General features: G+C 34.3%; 3 protein-coding genes and 2 pseudogenes across 3 annotated transcripts in view; 3 read left to right on the plus strand and 2 right to left on the minus strand.

Moving 5' to 3' along the window:
- Window positions 120-5006, plus strand: LOC104751649 (polyadenylate-binding protein, cytoplasmic and nuclear-like). The gene is given in 23 exon segments (XM_019237821.1): window positions 120-197; window positions 510-606; window positions 1047-1120; window positions 1209-1277; window positions 1493-1560; window positions 1644-1692; window positions 1815-1900; window positions 2022-2045; window positions 2154-2223; window positions 2336-2385; window positions 2467-2491; window positions 2493-2585; window positions 2742-2828; window positions 2978-3042; window positions 3125-3245; window positions 3485-3567; window positions 3663-3686; window positions 3781-3868; window positions 4072-4142; window positions 4231-4348; window positions 4434-4522; window positions 4605-4628; window positions 4732-5006. Coding segments are annotated over 23 exon segments (1782 nt in total). The 3' UTR covers window positions 4961-5006.
- Window positions 12279-14070, plus strand: LOC104751648 (annotated as a pseudogene).
- LOC104751651 (acetyltransferase At1g77540) lies at window positions 14231-14867 on the minus strand. The gene is made up of 2 exons (XM_010473645.2): window positions 14560-14867; window positions 14231-14470 (listed from the first exon to the last, which is right to left on the minus strand). The coding sequence occupies exons 1-2, from the start codon at window positions 14830-14832 to the stop codon at window positions 14399-14401; spliced, it is 345 nt and encodes a 114-aa protein (XP_010471947.1). The 5' UTR covers window positions 14833-14867; the 3' UTR covers window positions 14231-14398.
- On the plus strand, window positions 15123-16472 carry LOC104753894 (annotated as a pseudogene).
- Window positions 16630-18618, minus strand: part of LOC104751652 (tubulin--tyrosine ligase-like protein 12) — a gene marked incomplete in the record, with an annotated part of 5737 nt that continues 3748 nt past the window's right edge. The window contains 6 exon segments of the mRNA XM_019238603.1: window positions 16630-16908; window positions 17007-17164; window positions 17253-17325; window positions 17443-17517; window positions 17619-17942; window positions 18034-18170. Coding sequence (XP_019094148.1) covers window positions 16762-16908; window positions 17007-17164; window positions 17253-17325; window positions 17443-17517; window positions 17619-17942; window positions 18034-18170 — 914 coding nt within the window.

Here is an 18618-nt window from a genome sequence, read left to right on the forward strand (position 1 = left end):
TGCATTATGTTTATGATCGCGGGTTTAACAGTCCGACCGGAACGGTCCGGATTTTCAAACGTTGAGTTGATTACACATTCGCAATACTATTAAATCAGCATATATATATATATTGAAAAATGAATATGGACATTGTTATCCTAAGGGTAACCGTGGAAAATGAATATGGAGCTTTGCGTCATCGACACCGTGGAAAGGTACCAAAAGGGTAAATTACCGTGGGTTATGTATGCAGCCTTGAGCTTTAGTTTGGTTGGTAATATATGGTTTAGTGTACATACAATCCATTCCGGTTAAGCTTTTGTTCAACCCGAATGGTTCAGTTTGAAACACCAAACCGAACCAATAACCCTAAACAAATAATTAAACACAATATAATAGTAACACTAAACAAATAGAAAAGCTTTGGATTTCGTTTCTTGTGTGTAGGTATGATGAGAACTTGTTAAGCTCGACCTGATGAGTATACTCTTCCATTGGTTATGAAGGTTTGTTCTAACAATGGGCAGGTTCGTACTGGTTCATGGAATCATGGGTTGGTCCTGAGAATTGTGTTTGACACAGATGTTGTTGTGGCTAATTCTAAGGATTGTTTTTTTAGTGCACGTAAGGGGTTTGGTGAAATGCCTAAGAGAAAATGAGGTTTCTTGGACAGCTTTAATTGTAGCGTTATGTGAAATCTGGGGAGTTAGAGGAAACGAAGAGGATGTTTTTGATCAATGCATTAACAAATTTTTCTAGGATCATATTTATAACCGAAAAAGTCATGGTGCACATAAACCGACAAACCAATCAAAGCCCAGCCCGAAGCAGATTAGTTATATAACTAACTTATATGAAAGTGCTCTCAACCCTTGCTGGGAAAATAAGCCGTCGCCGTTTTCATCTTCTCCATGGCCAGTTCTAGCAAGGAATCGTCCGCCAAAGTTATTTTATTTGGTTTGTTTTGCATGGCTCTGAGCTCTTCTTATCTTATGTTTTATACTGTGCTGTTCACTTACTTGTCTGTTGATTTTAACTTTATTTTTTTGCTGCTCTTCTCTTAGGTAAGCGAAAGCCCGAAGATGATTTGGAGACCAAACCGTTTCCTAAGAAACATAAGGAAACATCCAAAGTGAAGGTAACCTAAGATTGTCGGATTCCTCTTGTTCTTTCTTTTACTACAATTTTGCTTTACACTGTGTTGTTCGAATGGCTACTCGTAACAGGAGACAACGGAAGGCTTTGCTTGTAGTCTTGAGCAGAAGCCTGGTCAGAATAATTTAATCTCAGTAAAGGTATACACTTTACAAAAATATATATATTGCATTCTTTGTTATATAGTCTGCATATATTGTACGGTAAAGCATCCTGTTCTTACTACCTCCAAAATATGTCAGGCTCAGACATTTAATAACACAACTTTCGCCACAAATTAGATTTGTTATGCAATATTAAGTCCTTTGTTTTTTCTCTTTAGAGTCGTGCTAACTCACTTGGCTGTTATATTCAGGCCGTTCCCGTAACACAAAAGACGCTCTTTGTCGCCGGTCTCTCTAGGCAAACAAACATATCAGATATGTAAGCAAATCACCTTAAACTTCCACTCTCCTTCTCGGAGCAAGTTTTTCAATGACTGATATTTTACCCTCCACTTTTTACAGCATCGATTTCTTCAAAGATGTTGGACAAGTTGTTCATGTTCGACTTTGTGTAAATGACCACGGTGAACATGCGCACTCTGCCTTTGTTGAGTTTGCTTCTGAATCAATTATTCAACTATTCAATTTGAAATTAACCCTTATTGCGTATTAAATCAATCTTTTATACGCTAGGCACTGGAAACGAAGAACGGTGAATATTTGCACAGTTGCAAGATTTTTATTGGAGTGGTTGAGACATCTACATACCATCCACCCAAGTAAAATGATCTTCCATGTTACGGAGATTTGTTTCTGTAACACTCGTTGTAACTTATTGCTAGAGTTTTGATGCCACTACAGAAGACTAACGCTTTTATTTTGTTTTTTTTTGTTAATTAGGTTTTGCCTAGATCACAAGGTTTGGTAAGGGATCTAACTCTTTGCATCTTGAGTTTGTTATCAAGAAGAGCTCATTAGGTGTACTTTTTGGTATACATGGAGTGATCACCACTAAGGTTTTCGATATATCAGGAACGTAGACTCCCTTCAACTAGAAAAAGAAAAAGAAGAAGATGAGACACCTTCTGATTTTGTTGTTGAGGTGCCCTGTTCTTATTATCTGCTTCAGATGAGGCTACTTTTTTTTTGGTTATGCAGTTTAAGTAAGTCCTTCTCTCCTTTGAGTCGTGCTAACACTTGGCTGTTAAATTCAGGAATTACTCGTTATTGCCAATCTCTCTCCCCACACTAAAATATCACACATGTAAGCCGCACCTTACATTTCCACTTTTCGTTCTCTGGAGCAAGTTTTCCTTCACTGATATTTTAACCTCCACTTTCGCAGCCGAAATTTCTTCCATCATGTTGCAAAGAGTTGTTAGTGTTCGACTTGTTGTAAACGGCGAGGGTAAGAATGTGGGCTATGGCTTTGTTGAGTTTGCTTCTGCTCACCATGCAAACACGGTGAGAGTAGTTTTGTTTTGTTTTGTTTTGTAGTAATGATGAAAAAAAAGTATTCAAATAATTCGAAAAGTAGTCTCTTTACTTATTTATTATGAAAATGTATACATAACTAGTTATTTGAAAGTACAATACCTGATTCAATCTTTTGTGCTGTAGGCTCTGGAACTTAAGAATGGTGAATATTTGCATGATCACAAGATTTTGTTGATGAAGGGACATTATCAAACTCCTGCTTTTGTTGAGGTACCTGTCCTTCTTATCTTCTAAATAATGTCCTCCGGCTGTTGCCAAAAAATGTCTTTCCTAGAGTGGATCTTTTTTTGTTTTTCTGCAATTTTTAAAGTCCTTTTCTCCTAAAGAGTCTTGCTAACTCAATTGGCTGTTATATTCAGGAAGCTGCCATAACTAAAACGCTCTTTATTTCCAACCTCTCTAAAACCATTAAGATATCAGATATGTAAGTAGCATCTTAAATTTCCACTTTCGTTCTCGGAGCAAGTTTTTCATGACTAATAATAATTAATCCTCCGTATTGACAGCATCAATTTCTTCAAAGTTGTTGGAGAAGTTGCTCATGTTCGACTTATTGCAAACAGCCAGGGGCAGGAGCCTAGGCCCTGGGGTTTTGTTGAGTTCGCTTCTGCCACCGAAGTAGAGAAGGTGAGAGTGTCGTTCTGTAGTAGTGATGATGAGAAAATCATTTTAGTAGTATTCAGTTGAAAAGTAGTGTATACAAGTGGTCATTTGAAAGTAGAGAAGGTGGGAGAGTGTCGTTCTGTAGAACTGATGAAAATAACATTTTAGTAGTCAGTTGAAAAGTAGTGTATAATTGGTGATGAAACATATATACAAGTGGTCATCTGAAAGTACGATTGCTGATTAAATCTTTTATACTGTAGGCGCTGGTAAAGAACGGTGAATATTTGCACGGACGCAAGATGTGTCTTGAGGCGGCTAAGACAGTTCCACTCAGTCCACCCAAGTAAATTGATTTGGTTCTGTAACACTGGTTGTAACTTATTGCTGGAGCTTTGATGCCACTACAGAAGACTTAACGCTTTTTGTTTTGTTAATTAGGTTTTGCCTAGATCACAAGGTTTGGTAAGGGATTTAACTATCTGCACCTGGAGTTTGTTCATTGGGTGAAGTTTTTGGGATACATGGAGTGATCACCAAGGTTTTCGATATTCCCAAGGTACGAAGACTACCTTCGACAAGAAAGCCTTCTGATGGGAGAAGATGAGGCAGTGAAAGGACTTTATGAAACTCCCAATTTTCTTGAGGTACCGTACCTGTTTTGACTCTCTTCAAAATATGTCAGGCTAAGAAGAAACGCGTAGCGTTTAATAACAGGTTTTTTTTTGCCACCACAAAATCGAAAGATGACTTATTCTGGGGATGAGGCTACTTTTTTGTTGTTATTGCACTTTTTAAGTCGTCCTTGTATTCTTAGAGTCGTGCTAACACATTTGGGTGTTAAATTCAGGAAGTTGCTGCAAGGAAAAATACACTATTTCTTGCCAATCTCCCTTACGACTGTCAGATAATACCAACTATGTAAGTAGCACTTTTTTTTTTAATTTCCTCTTCTCTGTTTGGAGCAAGTTTCTAATGACTCATATTCTTTTACCCTCCATTTTTACAGCATCAGTTACTTCAGACATGTTGGAGAAATTGTTCATGTTCGAATTATGGTAGACAACATGGGCGAGCATTTGGGCTGTGGCTATGTTGAGTTTGCTTCTTCTAACGAAGCAGAGAAGGTGAGAGTAGTGTATACTTGCGATGAAGTAGAAGTAGTGTATATTTGAAAGTAGGATTTCTGATTTAACATTTTCTATGCGGTAGGCGCTGCTGCAAAAGAAGAAATATTTGGGATACATGAACATTTTTGTTGACGTGGCTGAGATAGCTCCTCCATACCCTGTCGGACCCAAGTAAAGTGATTTTTCCATATAAAGATTTGTTTTGAAATGTCATTAACAGAAGATTAACGCTATTATCTTTGTTAATTATTAGGTACAACCTTGCAAAGAAGCTTTGGTAAGGGATTTAACTATTTTGCCTTTTGTGTTTTGTTATCAAGAGCTATCCCATTGGGTGAATGGGGAGAGATGATCACTAGGGTTTTTTTGATATATTCCAGTTACGACGACAACCTTCGACGAGGAATAATGATGACCAAACCGAATCTGAAGAAACAGGAACTTGGACAAGGAATAATGAAGACCAAACAGAATCTGAAGAAACAGGAGGTTCCTATGAAGGTGATGGGTTTGTTCTGCGGTAAGAAGATTACCTTCTCTGACGACGATGATGAGAAACCGAACACGGACCCCGCCTTGCATGACAATGTGTTTAAGCCGCATAATTAATTAATTGCCTTCTGGTTCCCTATATTCAATACAGACAGGAAGTTTTTCTTTCACCTAATTAAAATGAATAATCAGGTTTACCGTTTACATAATCAGGCTTATATTTTACGAGTATTGGACATTTGACTATTTGGCTAAAATAATAAAATGTTTATGAGAAAACAGCAAATAACAAATACATACACTTTTTGTTATTACTATACTTTTACAGTATGAAATGACATTTTGCCCTTAAATTTATTAAACTATCTCTAACTTTCTCTCTCTACATCTATCATTTTCTTTCTTCCTATTCTCTTATACTTTATTTTTTTAAACTTTATTTTTTTTTCTCAATCAAACAATAAATATTATTCTTTCCCATTTGTCTTTTTGCTTTTTCATTTTTTTTTGGACATTTTTAAGAAGATACTTAAATTTTTAAGAAATTTGAAAATTACATTCAAAATTATAGTTATTTGAAAACTACACATTTTGAAATAAAAATGGACAGATATACCCTTTTTATTAAAAATTATTTTAACAATTAAAAAATGAACTAAATTTAAAATTTTAAAGTAATTCAAATTTTAAAATAAATTACTTTTTAAAAATTTAAATTCGAAATAACTTATTAATAAATATAAATTATAATAAAAATGTATTTGTTGTGTTTTAAATAATGATTACATAAATCAAATTTTTATCTTAAAATTTTGAATAAAGAAAAAGAATTAAAATATTTTTGTTGAATTTAAAAATAAATAATTCATGATTATACAATTTCTAATATATATATATATATATATATATAATATCAATGTTTCAGACTTACTAGGCTGGTACCTGCGCTACGCCGCGGGTTGTTTTAGATTATTTTTTATTTATTAATTTTATTTTGTATTTTTTGGAATACTATTTGTTTTTTATATTGTTTGGAATTAAATATATCATAATTAATAAAGTTTTTTGTAGTGGTTAATAATAATTTTTTTTGTATTCTTATTTATATAATTTGTTTTAGGTTTCAAAGTAAAAATTGAAGAAAAAAAATTAGAGTTAAACAAATTGTGGTTACTATAATTTTTGTTACACATTGGTACGTGAGTCCGCATAAATGGTTTTTAGAAAAATTAAATAGTTAGATAAATAAACATTAAAATTTACTTTAATGATATATAAATTGGATGATATTGTATATAAATGTGACTTTTTATTATAATTTAAACTTACTCATTATATATATATATATATATATATCACTACCAAATACAATATTTTTGTCAATCAAGCTCAATAATTGAAGCCATCCAATTTAGTTCAATTTTCCAATACAACATGATAAACCGGGATAATATTTTCCTTTGTAAGTATTATTAGTGGACGTTGATTAGTTAGCTTGACGACTTTAGAATAAAGTGTTTGGTTTAAATCATTATCAACTTCTCCACAAGATATCCTTTATAAAGCTTTGAAGTCTTGGCCATGCTTAGGAGAACCAACGGTTTGAACCAAACATCTTAGAATCACTTTCTCATATGAAGGTGGTGATTCTGTTTTTAATGGTGTTCTCTATATGGCATGTGTTAGTTGTTTCGTTTTGTCCATAACTCATATATTGAAGCACGCTTCCAACCATTTTAGATACTGCAACTACATAACTGATCATGATTCCAATTTATCATCTGTTGTTTGCTACAAATCAAAGATGAAGATTTTGAAATTTACTAAGATCGAAAGGGAAATAAATAATGATAATTTTCACATAGAGAGTTCTGGAGTAGCAGTAAGTAACATTTATTGTACTAGACCTTGAAAAAAAAACGTTCTAGTCCAAAGCATCAATTTGCTCAACATCATCTTCATTCAAGACCTAAGTCAATAAAAAAGAGGTGAGTCAATTTACACAAACGACATCTTTACCTCAATTAGACCTCCGATTCTAAAAGAAATTAATGAACTTTGTTATGCCTAAGTTGCTCTTTCGTGAATTTTATTAATTTTTTTGTATATCAGACCACAATTGTGTGGTTAGGGAGGGGCTTACCTGAGAAATTGATATCTCTATGTCTCTCTTCTCTTCTTCCTTCATCTTCACATCACTATCTCTCTCTCTCTCTCTCTCTCTCTCTCTCTCTCTTTCTTTCTCTCTCTCTCTCTCTCTAGTATATCTTTTCAAATTTCTTCCCTATCCTAACTTTTAACTTCGCTTCTTCTTCCAAAAAGTTCTCGATAACCAGATAATTTGATTTCATAATCTGTAGATTTTGATAAAATTATTGTTCGAATTAATCAAAGGTGAATTTGGTGAGATTGCTTTGCCTATTAAACAATGACCTAAGCTTCTTCCATGTCTCTTGCCGCACAAGTCATGCGTTTTCTTCTCTTTTTGATTGTTTTATTGAAGACAAATCTTTGTGACGATTCTTTTGTTTCTTCTCTCTAACTGAATTCAAGAGAAGTTCGTGTGAAGGAGACGAACAAACAATTAGAGTCTTGGTGTTTTTCTTTTATTATGTGTGTAAGAGTTTATGAAGTGAAAGACAACGTGATGTGGCACATAGGGATGTCAATCAGGCTGGCTCGACCCGGTCCGCTTGAAATCCACAAAACCCACATATATTTGAGCGTATATTTCAAAGTCCGGTTCGGCTCTAACAGAGCTACAAGACTTTTCAGGCTTTTCCGGGCTTATCTTACTGATCAAAAACTCAAACTTATAAGTTAGTTTATAACATGTCTTAAAAAGCAATGTTTAAAGGTGCAATATAAAACAAATCAATCAAAACTTAAAAAATTCATCTATATTCACTAAAACCAACTTAATCTAAAACAAATAAATAACTTAAAACCAAATAAATTTTTATACTTTAACCAAATAAAAATATATATATTCATATAAAATATCATAGATAAAGATTTTAAAAATATTAAGTAAGGGCATTAAGTAAATATGAAAACTAAGATTAGAGTTTTAAACTTTATTTACAATCAAATATTGCAATCAAACAATCATGAGAAAAAATATATAATTATATTTGTATAATGGCTTTTCGGGCCGGTCCGAGCCGCATTGGGCTAAGTCCTAAAACTCTTAAGCCCGAATAGGCTGAGACCAAAAAGCCCAATTTTATGGACATATATTTAAGTCTGAGCTCAGTGTTTTTCAAAGTCGGGTCGGGCCGGACCAGCCTTAGGGCTCTGGGGCTTTTCGGGCTGGTCCGAGCCCCATTGGGCTAAGTCATAAAACTCTTAAACCCGAACGGGCTGTATTTAAGTCTGAGCTCAGTGTTTTTCAAAGTTCGGTCGGGCGGAACAGCCTTTGGGCTCTGGGCCTAATTGATATGTCTAATGTAACATAGTTTTTTTTATTGATTTAGAAATCTTAGTTGTATTAATTCAAATGTTTTTATTGGCTATTGGTTTTAATTGATGTGTCAACACCAGCTTGAATGTTAAAGTTGATGTGTCATCACCTGGTGAAAAACATCCAAGTTTTATTGTATTGATTTTAATCAATGTTGATTTATTTGTAATGTCGACTTTTTGAACAATCGTTTTGTTTTTTACTTATGTTGACTCAATTATCTTTGTCATCGACTTATATTAAAACAATTGACTTATGTTATGGCTAGTGGATTTATAATATAATCGATTTTTTTAATTGTTGACTTATTTTTTTGTTCATCGATTTATATATATATATATATATATATATATATATATATATATATATATATATATATATATTCTGTTGATTTGTTTATTCATTGTTGATTTATTACATTTTATATTGATTCATTAATAAGGTCGATGTTTTGAATGATTGATTAAAGTTTAATTTTTGTTGACTTATTTATTTTTCCATCGATTTATTTTAAAATTCTCGACTTTTTTTATGTTTGATTGTTTTTTTTCATAGTCGACTTCTTACGATGTTGACTTATTTGTTTTGTTTGTTGATTTATAATTTTTTTCATCGATTTGTTTGGTCTTAGTAGACTTATTTCATTTTACGTTGACTTATTAATATTTTTAACTTTTTGAACTGTCGACTTATATTTTATTCTTGCTGATTTATGTTTTTTCATTGTTGACTTATTTTTAAAAAGCCTACTTTTTTTTTTTATTAATTGATTTATTACATAGTCGATTTTTCGGACTGTTGATTTATTTTCTAAAAGCTCATAATATTTGATTATTTTATTAAACTTAATAATTTTTAAAATATATTAGATTTATGTAACTTATACTCAAATTTTTAGTAACATATTTAATATATCGAAATATATATTTATTTTTCAAAAAATTTTATTGATTGAAAAAAATTAAAGAATGATTAGTGAATTATATATATATATATATATATATATATTTAAAACTATTATTATCTGAAATTTTACTAAACATAAATCCAAAAATAATAATTCTAATTAATTTTATTTTATCTTTATATAATAAATTATTGAAATTAAATTACTAAATAATACCAGATATATTAATTATTACTTAAGGGCATATTTTATTTATTTTATCTGAATATTAATCTTTTAGTTATTGATTAATATTATATATAATAAATTATTTCTTCATTTTCTTAAAAGAATTAACAAAATTTCGAATATCTAGTTTAGGCAAAGTTTTTAGAAATAATTTTGTCTAATGAATTAATTTAGTTATATTGTATTTATTTTAATTTTTTACTTAATTTTTAATTAAGGACAAAATAGTCATTTTGTGCAATATATAAGGTATATTTCAAAGACTTAAAAATTTTAGTATAGAATTCAAATTTCTACTAAAATTAAGGTATGTATTCAAAAAAAAAAATTTTCCAACCTCATTTTTTCTTAGTTTTCTTTTTTAAAAATCCAAAACAACAAACAAAAAACTGAACATCAAAAGTCAATAATTTTTAAGAAAAACTGGATTGCAAAAAAAAAAATTGAAGCTAGAACATGATTTTAAAAGAAAACCCAAAATTCATACACTCACTACCACTCCCTTGAAATTAAATTTAAAAACTTCATTTAATATAAAACCTATAAATTTTTGGGATAACTCGATTGCCAGAAAAAAAATTGACGACGATGATTTTAGAAAAAAAAAAACCCAGAATTCATATATCCACTGCTACTCTATTGAATTTGATTTTAAAAACTCATTGTATCCATACCATCATGATCATGTGTATATGACCATGATTATGGTTTGGGTACAACGATACATCGAATCCATACGATCATGATCATGTGGATATCATTACAATACAAGTTACACATGTGGATAGTACCTTCAAATCCATATGGAGTTAGTACCTTCGAATCTATACCCCCTGAACCCTACCCCTACAACATAAACCCAAAACATAGACAATGAATCCACATACATCATTCTAAGTAAAAAAAACCTAAATTCTTCAGCCTAAACCAAAAACCCTAAATTCTAAATCCTAAACCCTAAACTCTAAAACATGAACTCTGAACCCAAAATCAAAACTCTACACCTTAAACCTAAAACCCTAAACTTTAGTGAATCTAATATCCTAAATCCTGAACCCAAAACATAGACACATCATCACATAAGTCCTAATACCTAAACCTTAAGCCCTAAAACTTTAACCCTAAACCAGAAGTCATGCATGTTACTTAACATACAGAAAACATTCACAAAACTACATTCAACCAACCACATTACAATACTCAAATTATGAATTTAAGAATTTAATCAAGTAAGTATCCACAATTTACCATCCACTTATCATAAAACAAATGTTTCAGCTAAAATTGTATAATATATAACTTATTTATCTAAAATATAGCAAATGCATCTTAAAATGTAGAAAAATGTAGTTACAATCTTTGTGCAAAAATAATACAAAATTTATTAATAATAACTAAATAAATGATAATAAAAATAAAAGAACGAGAGAAAAAGAGAGAGAGAAAGACAAGGGCAAAATTGTCTAGTTTTTATGTCAAACTTGTAAAAAACCCCTCAAATGTACACCATGGATGGAAAGAGGAAAGTGGGTGTAGATGAAGTATTGGAAAAGTAGTGATAATTGCAATTGTGTCAATGTTTATTAATAATGTGTTTGAGTGTTTCTCCCTTTCCAACTTTATGTATATACAACTAACCTCTAGATTTTGTATGACCGCTGCTCAGATACGATGTATTAATTAAACAAACTATTATTTGATCTTCAGCTGCTACTTTAAAACGGAAATCATATATGACATGACAAAGACAAATGATCAAAAATTCAATACTTAACCAATAAAAAAAGACCAAAATATTTTGACACACCAATCCAAATGGCATATAATAAGCTCTTGTGGTTCCATAAAGTGATAGCCCCCTGATTCACGTGGGACGCTCCTGTTAATACCTAAACGATTTTTAATACCGTATTTTTAAAGGGTGCGTTGCAAAGAGATCTATTAAACGCGGCCGAGAGCATATGTATGCAAGATATTGATTGGTGTTAATTGGAAGATTATTTCAAATTTCCAATAACTGAAAGATTACAAAGATATATTTGTTTTTATTTTTCATCTCTTTCTCTCTCACGTACGTTTTCTTCTTGTTTAGCATGATAATATGGTCTTTGTTCCATATATACCATATAACAATGATGTCCGATATACAGAACAATCGATGAATATTTATACTCCAAAGTACGATCAATCATTTTTTTTTCTTTTTTTTTCTTTTTGGTTAAAATTTTGAAAACATCAATTATTAGTTGGTGGTTCCGTAAAATGATTTCCCGAATGGAATAAAAAGGTGATATCCTGAATCATGCATGATTCACGTGGTTTTGGTGGACCACCGGATCCTCTTAATTAAATCACCTGAGATATTTCTTTTTAATGATCGATCATGTCATACAATAATTATATACTGTTTTGATCCCACTAGCAGGTAAACCATATAACGTCACCATACTCTAGTATATGTTTAAACATATATTATGACAAGCTGCAATACAAACCGATATACGTACGTACTAGACAATCAATAAACTCCGGTTCCATTACTGACTATTTTAGCTTCTTTTTTTTTGGGTGAAAGAATAAGAGGGTCGATGCGTCTTCATTAGACTACACGCGTTTTACTGCATGGCACCAAGTATCAAGTGTAACTCAAACCTTTGTTTATCTATCTAGCTATTTATTTATGTATGATTATCAACAATAACAACTAACAATAACAAATGGCGAGTCAACTACGTACATGCCTACATGAACCCTTATCCTTTCGTCCCATCCCCCGTATGTATAATAGAAAATTTTAGAACATCTATTAATCATGGGCCACTGGTTGGGTTACCAATAAAAGTGGATCAACTTGGCTTGAGATTTCTACTTATAAAAATGGCACCAAGTGTGAGTGTTAAAACCACACTCTCCAACCAAACTCTACCTTATCTTCTTCAACAATCAACAGTTATGACAAACAATCTTCAAGAACACTTGACCACTTGCCCAAAACGGGTTCTAGCCAAAGAAGAACAAGAAGTGGACGAGAAAATGGTGAGCTTGCAAGCAGAGACCATCGTGAATACTGTGGCTTTCCCCATGGTTCTCAAAGCTGCCTTGGAGCTTGGTGTCATCGACACGATCGCTGCTGCAAGAACCGGCACATGGCTCTCACCGTCTGAGATAGCAGTTAGTCTCCCAACCAAACCCAATAAACCGGAGGCGCCCATGTTGCTGGACCGGATGCTGCGGTTACTCGCCAGCCACTCCATTTTGAAGTGCGGTATGGTTGAAAGGAAAGAAAATGGTCAAACCGGAAAGATCGAGAGAGTATATGCAGCCGAACCGATTTGCAAGTTTTTCTTGAAAGATAGTGATGGCTCTGGTTCTTTCTCGTCTTTGTTCTTTTTACTCCATAGCCAAGTCATTTTGAAGACTTGGTAAGTGCTTCTTCTACTATTCAAAAATTAAAATCAGTTGTTGATCGTTAATAACATTAAACCAGTTATAAACCAACTAATCAAACCAATTTACGTACACTAATACATGAACTTATATCGTAGTAATTGACAAAGTACTTAAAGATTATTTTTTTTATATAAAATATTTCATAGGACAAATCTCAAGGATGTGATACTAGAAGGAAAAGATGCATTCAGCTCTGCCCACGGCATGAAAATATTCGAATACATTAATTCGGATGGGCAATTCGCTGAGCTGTTTAGCCTGGCGATGGCGGAATCGTCCACTATGGTCTGAACAAAGTTCTAGAGTTTTACAGAGGATTTAAAGATGTTAACACTTTAGTGGATGTAGGAGGAGGAGTTGGCACCATATTGGGTATCATCACTTCGAAGTATCCTCATATCAAGGGTGTTAATTTCGACTTAGCTCAGGTTTTAACGCATGCTCCTTTTTATCCAGGTACAAAATTAACTACTCTAGTATGTTTGGTCTTTGGTGTGTGCTAGTTTTATTAACTAATACACCTCCTAAACCTTACCTTTTTGTTTTGTTTGATTATACTAATTGTAGGAGTCGAGCATAGCTCCGGAGACATGTTTATAGAAGTTCCAAAGGGAGATGCCATCTTTATGAAAGTAACTTTACAAATATATTTCGTATACATACGTAGATAAAATAAATTTATCTCTATTGTATTTCGAAATAAATTGGTCCATTAAATTATTAACAGTGGATACTACATGATTGGGCGGACGAACATTGTATAAAGATTCTGAAAAATTGTTGGAAAAGTCTACCAGAAAAAGGGAAAGTGATCATCGTAGAGATGATTACACCAATGGAACCAAAGCGTAATGATTTTTCCTGTAACACTGTGTTGGGGATGGACTTGTTGATGTTAACACAATGCTCGGGTGGTAAAGAGAGATCTCTTTCGCAGTTCGAGAGTTTAGCGTTTGCCTCAGGTTTTGTTCGATGTGAAATCATATGTTGTCTTGCTTATTCGTATTCTGTTATCGAATTCCACAAATAAGGTTTTGGCATTTACGGAAGTCATACAATGATTGGTTTGGTGCATGTGATATATATATATATAAAGGGATGTGTTATCTTTTTTTTCCAAGACTCTGGTGATTGTTTTGTATTAACCGAGTGCAATAATAATGGTGATATAAGTATGAACCGAGTGCAATAATAATGGTGTGATAACGCTTTCTTCTTCTTTTATTCCTTTTCCGACAACAATTCTAAGTAAGGGGACAAGTAATAGTATCTTAATTTAATTTCATGTTCTAATCTTGATTTTTGAATACACCAAAATAATAATAAACTACACTTTCGATAAGTGAAAGCTTTTAGGATTCATAAATACTTCAGTTGCTCTGATTTTGATTACAAAGATGTTTCAAGATACACAATCAACGATTATTATTATTGGACATTTTAGTTAGAGACATTACTTAATTTATTACAGAGCAAACAATGAGACGGGAGTGTAGGTCTTCACTCTTCAGATGCTAGACTTGAGATCCTCCGAGTGAACCAGAGGCTTCCAAGACTGGTTTCGAGGAAGAAACGTATCCTGCAAAATCCAATCACACACCAAAAAAAACTCACGAATTCAAACTTCAAAATCAAAAAATTTCGAATAGATTTCTAAAATTAACGTACCGAAACGTAGGAGCAGGAAGGGACGACGGAGATGGAGTGAGAGGAGGCGTGTTCGAAAGCAGCGACGCAGAGATGAGAAGCTAAACCTAATCCTCGTTTGGAGGAAGGAACGTAGGTATGGACCAGATCCATCACTTTGCCGTTGTTTCTCATCTTGTACTCTATGTAAGCTTCGTGATCCTCCGTCTCGAATCTCCGTTTCCCTTCGTTCCACACTATCTTCGGTGTCTCCGTCGCCATCTTCGCCTCCGATGTCGCCGCCGTGTTCGTCATATGTATCCCAAAAACCGTAAATAAAAATGGAAAGCGAAGGGTAATAATAGTTTGGGGCTTTGGGCTTAAATCTGATTCTTCCCATTATTTTTGTGGGCCTTTTAATGGGCCTGAGTTTGGGTATTTGATAGGCCGCACAACTCACACACGTAACCGATTGCTATAAATATCTCATTGTCGTCGACCTCCTCCTAAACCCACGAGTTCGTCGTTCGTTGGTCTTTCTAAAATCTAAAACCCCATCGCTGTTAATTCTCTAGGGATTCGTTATGAACCTATCACAAGTCGACATGGAGAACGCCAACGAGGGTAAGCAAAATCAATCCATGTGTTTCAGTTTTTTTTTTGCTTTCAGCTCATCATCATTAAGTATATATATTATAGTGGGTCTTTTAATTACTTTTATATATTCTTTGTGGCCGTAATTAACCTAACTGATTGTTTTGCTGCTGGTGAATAATGTAGGTTGCCCAGGTCCCCAATCGGAAACTGCTGGATTTTCAGATTCTTGACGCAGGTTGCCCTAATCAGCAAATATGTGGACAAATATGTTCCACTGCTCCTAAGGGACCTGACCCAGGTAATACAACCCACATTACACACCTTGTGACAATTACTTGTAACACATTAGAAAAATTGTATGATATGTTAACGTCTGTGTCACGTTTTGTTTGTTTTCTTAATTTTCAGATTTGGTTGCTATAGCTGAAAGAATGGCAACTGTGAAGCATAAGATTCTGGTATGCTCTTGCAAAGGAGGGGTTGGTAAGAGCACTTTCTCAGCTCAGCTTTCGTATGCCCTGGCAGGCATGGACTATCAAGTAGGCCTCATGGATACAGATATATGCGGGCCAAGCATCCCTAAAATGTTGGGCCTTGAAGCGCATGACGTTCACCAGAGCAACTTTGGATGGTCTCCTGCTTATGTCGATGAAAACCTCGCTGCCATGTCCATAGGTCTCATTGTCTCCACCGAAGAATCTGATGAGCCTGCCATCTGGAGAGGTCCACGCAAGAACAGTCTCATCAAACAGTTTTTAAAAGACGTTTACTGGGGAGAGCTCGATTTCCTTGTCGTTGATACCCCACCAGGAACCTCTGACGAAAACATCACCACCATCCAGAGCCTTGTACATACGGGGATCGACGGTGCTATCATTGTCACCACCCCTCAGGAAGTCTCCATGATTGATGTCAGAAAAGGAGTCAACTTTCTTGCAAAAGTCGGTGTCCCTGTCCTAGGAGTGGTAGAGAACATGAGTTGTTTATCTCAACGGTTGACGGATTTCAAGTTCATGAAGCTAGCAACTGAGACCGGCTCCTCCATCGACGTGACCCAAGACATGATCTCTTACATAAGAGAGAATGCTCCAAAGCTTCTCGATGTTGTGGCTTGCAGCCAAGTGTTTGACACCAGCGGAGGCGGTGCAGAGAGAATGTGTCAGGAAATGGGAGTGCCGTTTCTTGGGAAAGTTCCTTTGGATCCACAGCTTTGCAGTGCAGCTGAACAAGGCAAGTCATGCTTTGAGGATAACAAGTGTTCTGTTAGCGCACCCGCCCTTAAGAGCATCATACACAAAGTCGTTGCTTCAATAAAGATGAAGGAAGACCTTAGTGGAGAGAAAGAAGAAACCCCCTAAATCCTTTTGGTCGGATTTGTTGTCCAAAGATAATTTTGATTTTTTCCCCCAATACAATGATTTGGTGGGGAGAAGGGGCAGAGCCTGTGCCTTAGATTTTTTTTGATATATAACTAAATTATTCTATAATATAATAATACAAAAAGTTCAATGCAACTTGCAAAAAACCGTACATTACAAAGCAAAACTCTCAATCTCTAATGGTGCATAACTAATAAACGACATGTCTATAAATAAAACAACAATTCTAGTTTTGAACTAAACCGTCACTCTTCTCATGCTATTGAGCTTACAAGGGAGTTACGTGCGCAGTCTCGTCCAAGAAGAGGCACCCGAATACATAATTGAAGAAATCTCCGCCTTTAACAATGCCTTTTCCATCCATGGTCCCCATGTCGTATTTGCAAGCCCGCATACAATCAGGACAATATGTAACCTGCGTACCATAAACAATCATTAATAAGAGAACTTCCAGTTTTCCAAGAGTTTGTTCTGAAGCAAACAATTATATGTCAGTTAATTTAAGTGACAAACCTCCAAGATTTTTGGCTCGAATGAGCTATCGAGCATTACATCTACTCCGTAAATGGCTCTAGATTTGGGGGACTGCATCTCTGGATGCGTGAGAGCTGCCGCCTCAAACACTTCCCGTATCACTTGCTTCACCTTCTCATGGATATTCATCCATTTAACTATTGAGAGTTGAAATGTGTTATTGATATAATGAAGTACAGAAAGATATATATATATGAAGGAAACCCAAATGCCGTGTATATCTACCGTTATGTTCTTGTTCAAATTCTCTCACAAACTCTGCTGTGGGTTTGTGATTCAACGTCCGACCACCATAGTTCTGCAAACGCATCAGAGAAAGGACATCGGAAAAAAACGTGATTTTTGTTATATATGATGTTGCAATCTTTATCAGAACTGAATCATTATGTAAAATGAATGTTAATAAGAAATATACCATGACGGTGAAGTGAGTTTCATATTCAAAGAAACTATGCTTTTCCAATGAATATGGGTTGTTAGACAACCTAACCTGAAATCAAACAAATAGGAATGGCCCATATGTTGTTTATTCAAAATGACTGAATAATCACTTCAATTGGCTGTGATGAAGAGAAAGAACATAAGCATTACCCAAAAAATCTCTGTTAGGTAAATCTCCAGCGGGTCAATACTTCGCACTAGGACAATATATCGCAGATCAAACTTCTTCCCCTTGAACAAAGCAGGATGCTCTATGTACTTCTGGCAGATCTTGGGTCCGGTTTCCATCATGCGGATGATAGCAGATAAGTTATCTGTTATACTTGTATCGATTGTCCGTGCCATGTTCCATGGTTTCAAGATCCACAAATTGTTCATCTGATCACGTTTGCGGACACAATAGTCCCCAATAAACTGGGACAACTGAGTTTCAAGATTATAAGTAGGCTGTAACCATTTTGGAGATCCATAACCCTGTACAGCAAGACATAGAGATTTCATTAACATGTTACTAACGTTGCTATGATAATCTAAGGGCATAGTTTGCTGATGCTTCATAATATACCATTTGAATAGTCTCTGCAAGATGATGCTTCATAACAAGACACGCCTCAAAGGGAAACTGATTTATGTATTGGTCATCTGTTATTCCCACCTCTTTCTTAAGCTCCTCATCCACCTGTACACTCGTCCATAATATGTCTGCATCTTTAGGTTCATTTGCTGCAAGCAGGCAGGCAACACAACTCAGAAAACACAAAGAAAAACCCTGATTTGCCTAATGCATGAAACAGCTTTTATGATATTAAGCTGAATTTACTCCATTATCTATAAAACTAAAGATATTTAAAAAGTTGGGACAGTTGTGGTAAGTTAAAAGTTGCATTGTTTATGCATCTAATAAGGAGTTCCTAAATGAGAACTAAGGATATATTATGAAAACTGGATCAAATCACTTACTGATCACAAATTCTGGGCGTGTCAAAAATTCTTCAACTTGAGGTAGATCCGTGTATACAAGTAAAGGAGACCCATCACTATGCCGTATGCTTCGGGAAATTGAAAGATTGGAAGGTAATGAATCAAAAGCTTTAGCCTGCAGTTTCTGTTGGTATTTCTCAAACTCCTAGGAAATCAATAACAGAGAATC

The sequence above is a fragment of the Camelina sativa genome, chromosome 16, assembly GCF_000633955.1.
Source record: "Camelina sativa cultivar DH55 chromosome 16, Cs, whole genome shotgun sequence".
Lineage (NCBI taxonomy): Eukaryota > Viridiplantae > Streptophyta > Magnoliopsida > Brassicales > Brassicaceae > Camelina > Camelina sativa.

Excerpts from the sequence above, each read along its gene's own strand:
- LOC104751651 (XM_010473645.2), bottom strand. The coding sequence starts at position 14,832 with ATGACGAACACGGCGGCGACATCGGAGGCGAAGATGGCGACGGAGACA. Across the intron at positions 14,471-14,559 it reads CTTCCTGCTCCTACGTTTCG|GATACGTTTCTTCCTCGAAA; the intron begins GTACGTTAATTT and ends TGGATTTTGCAG.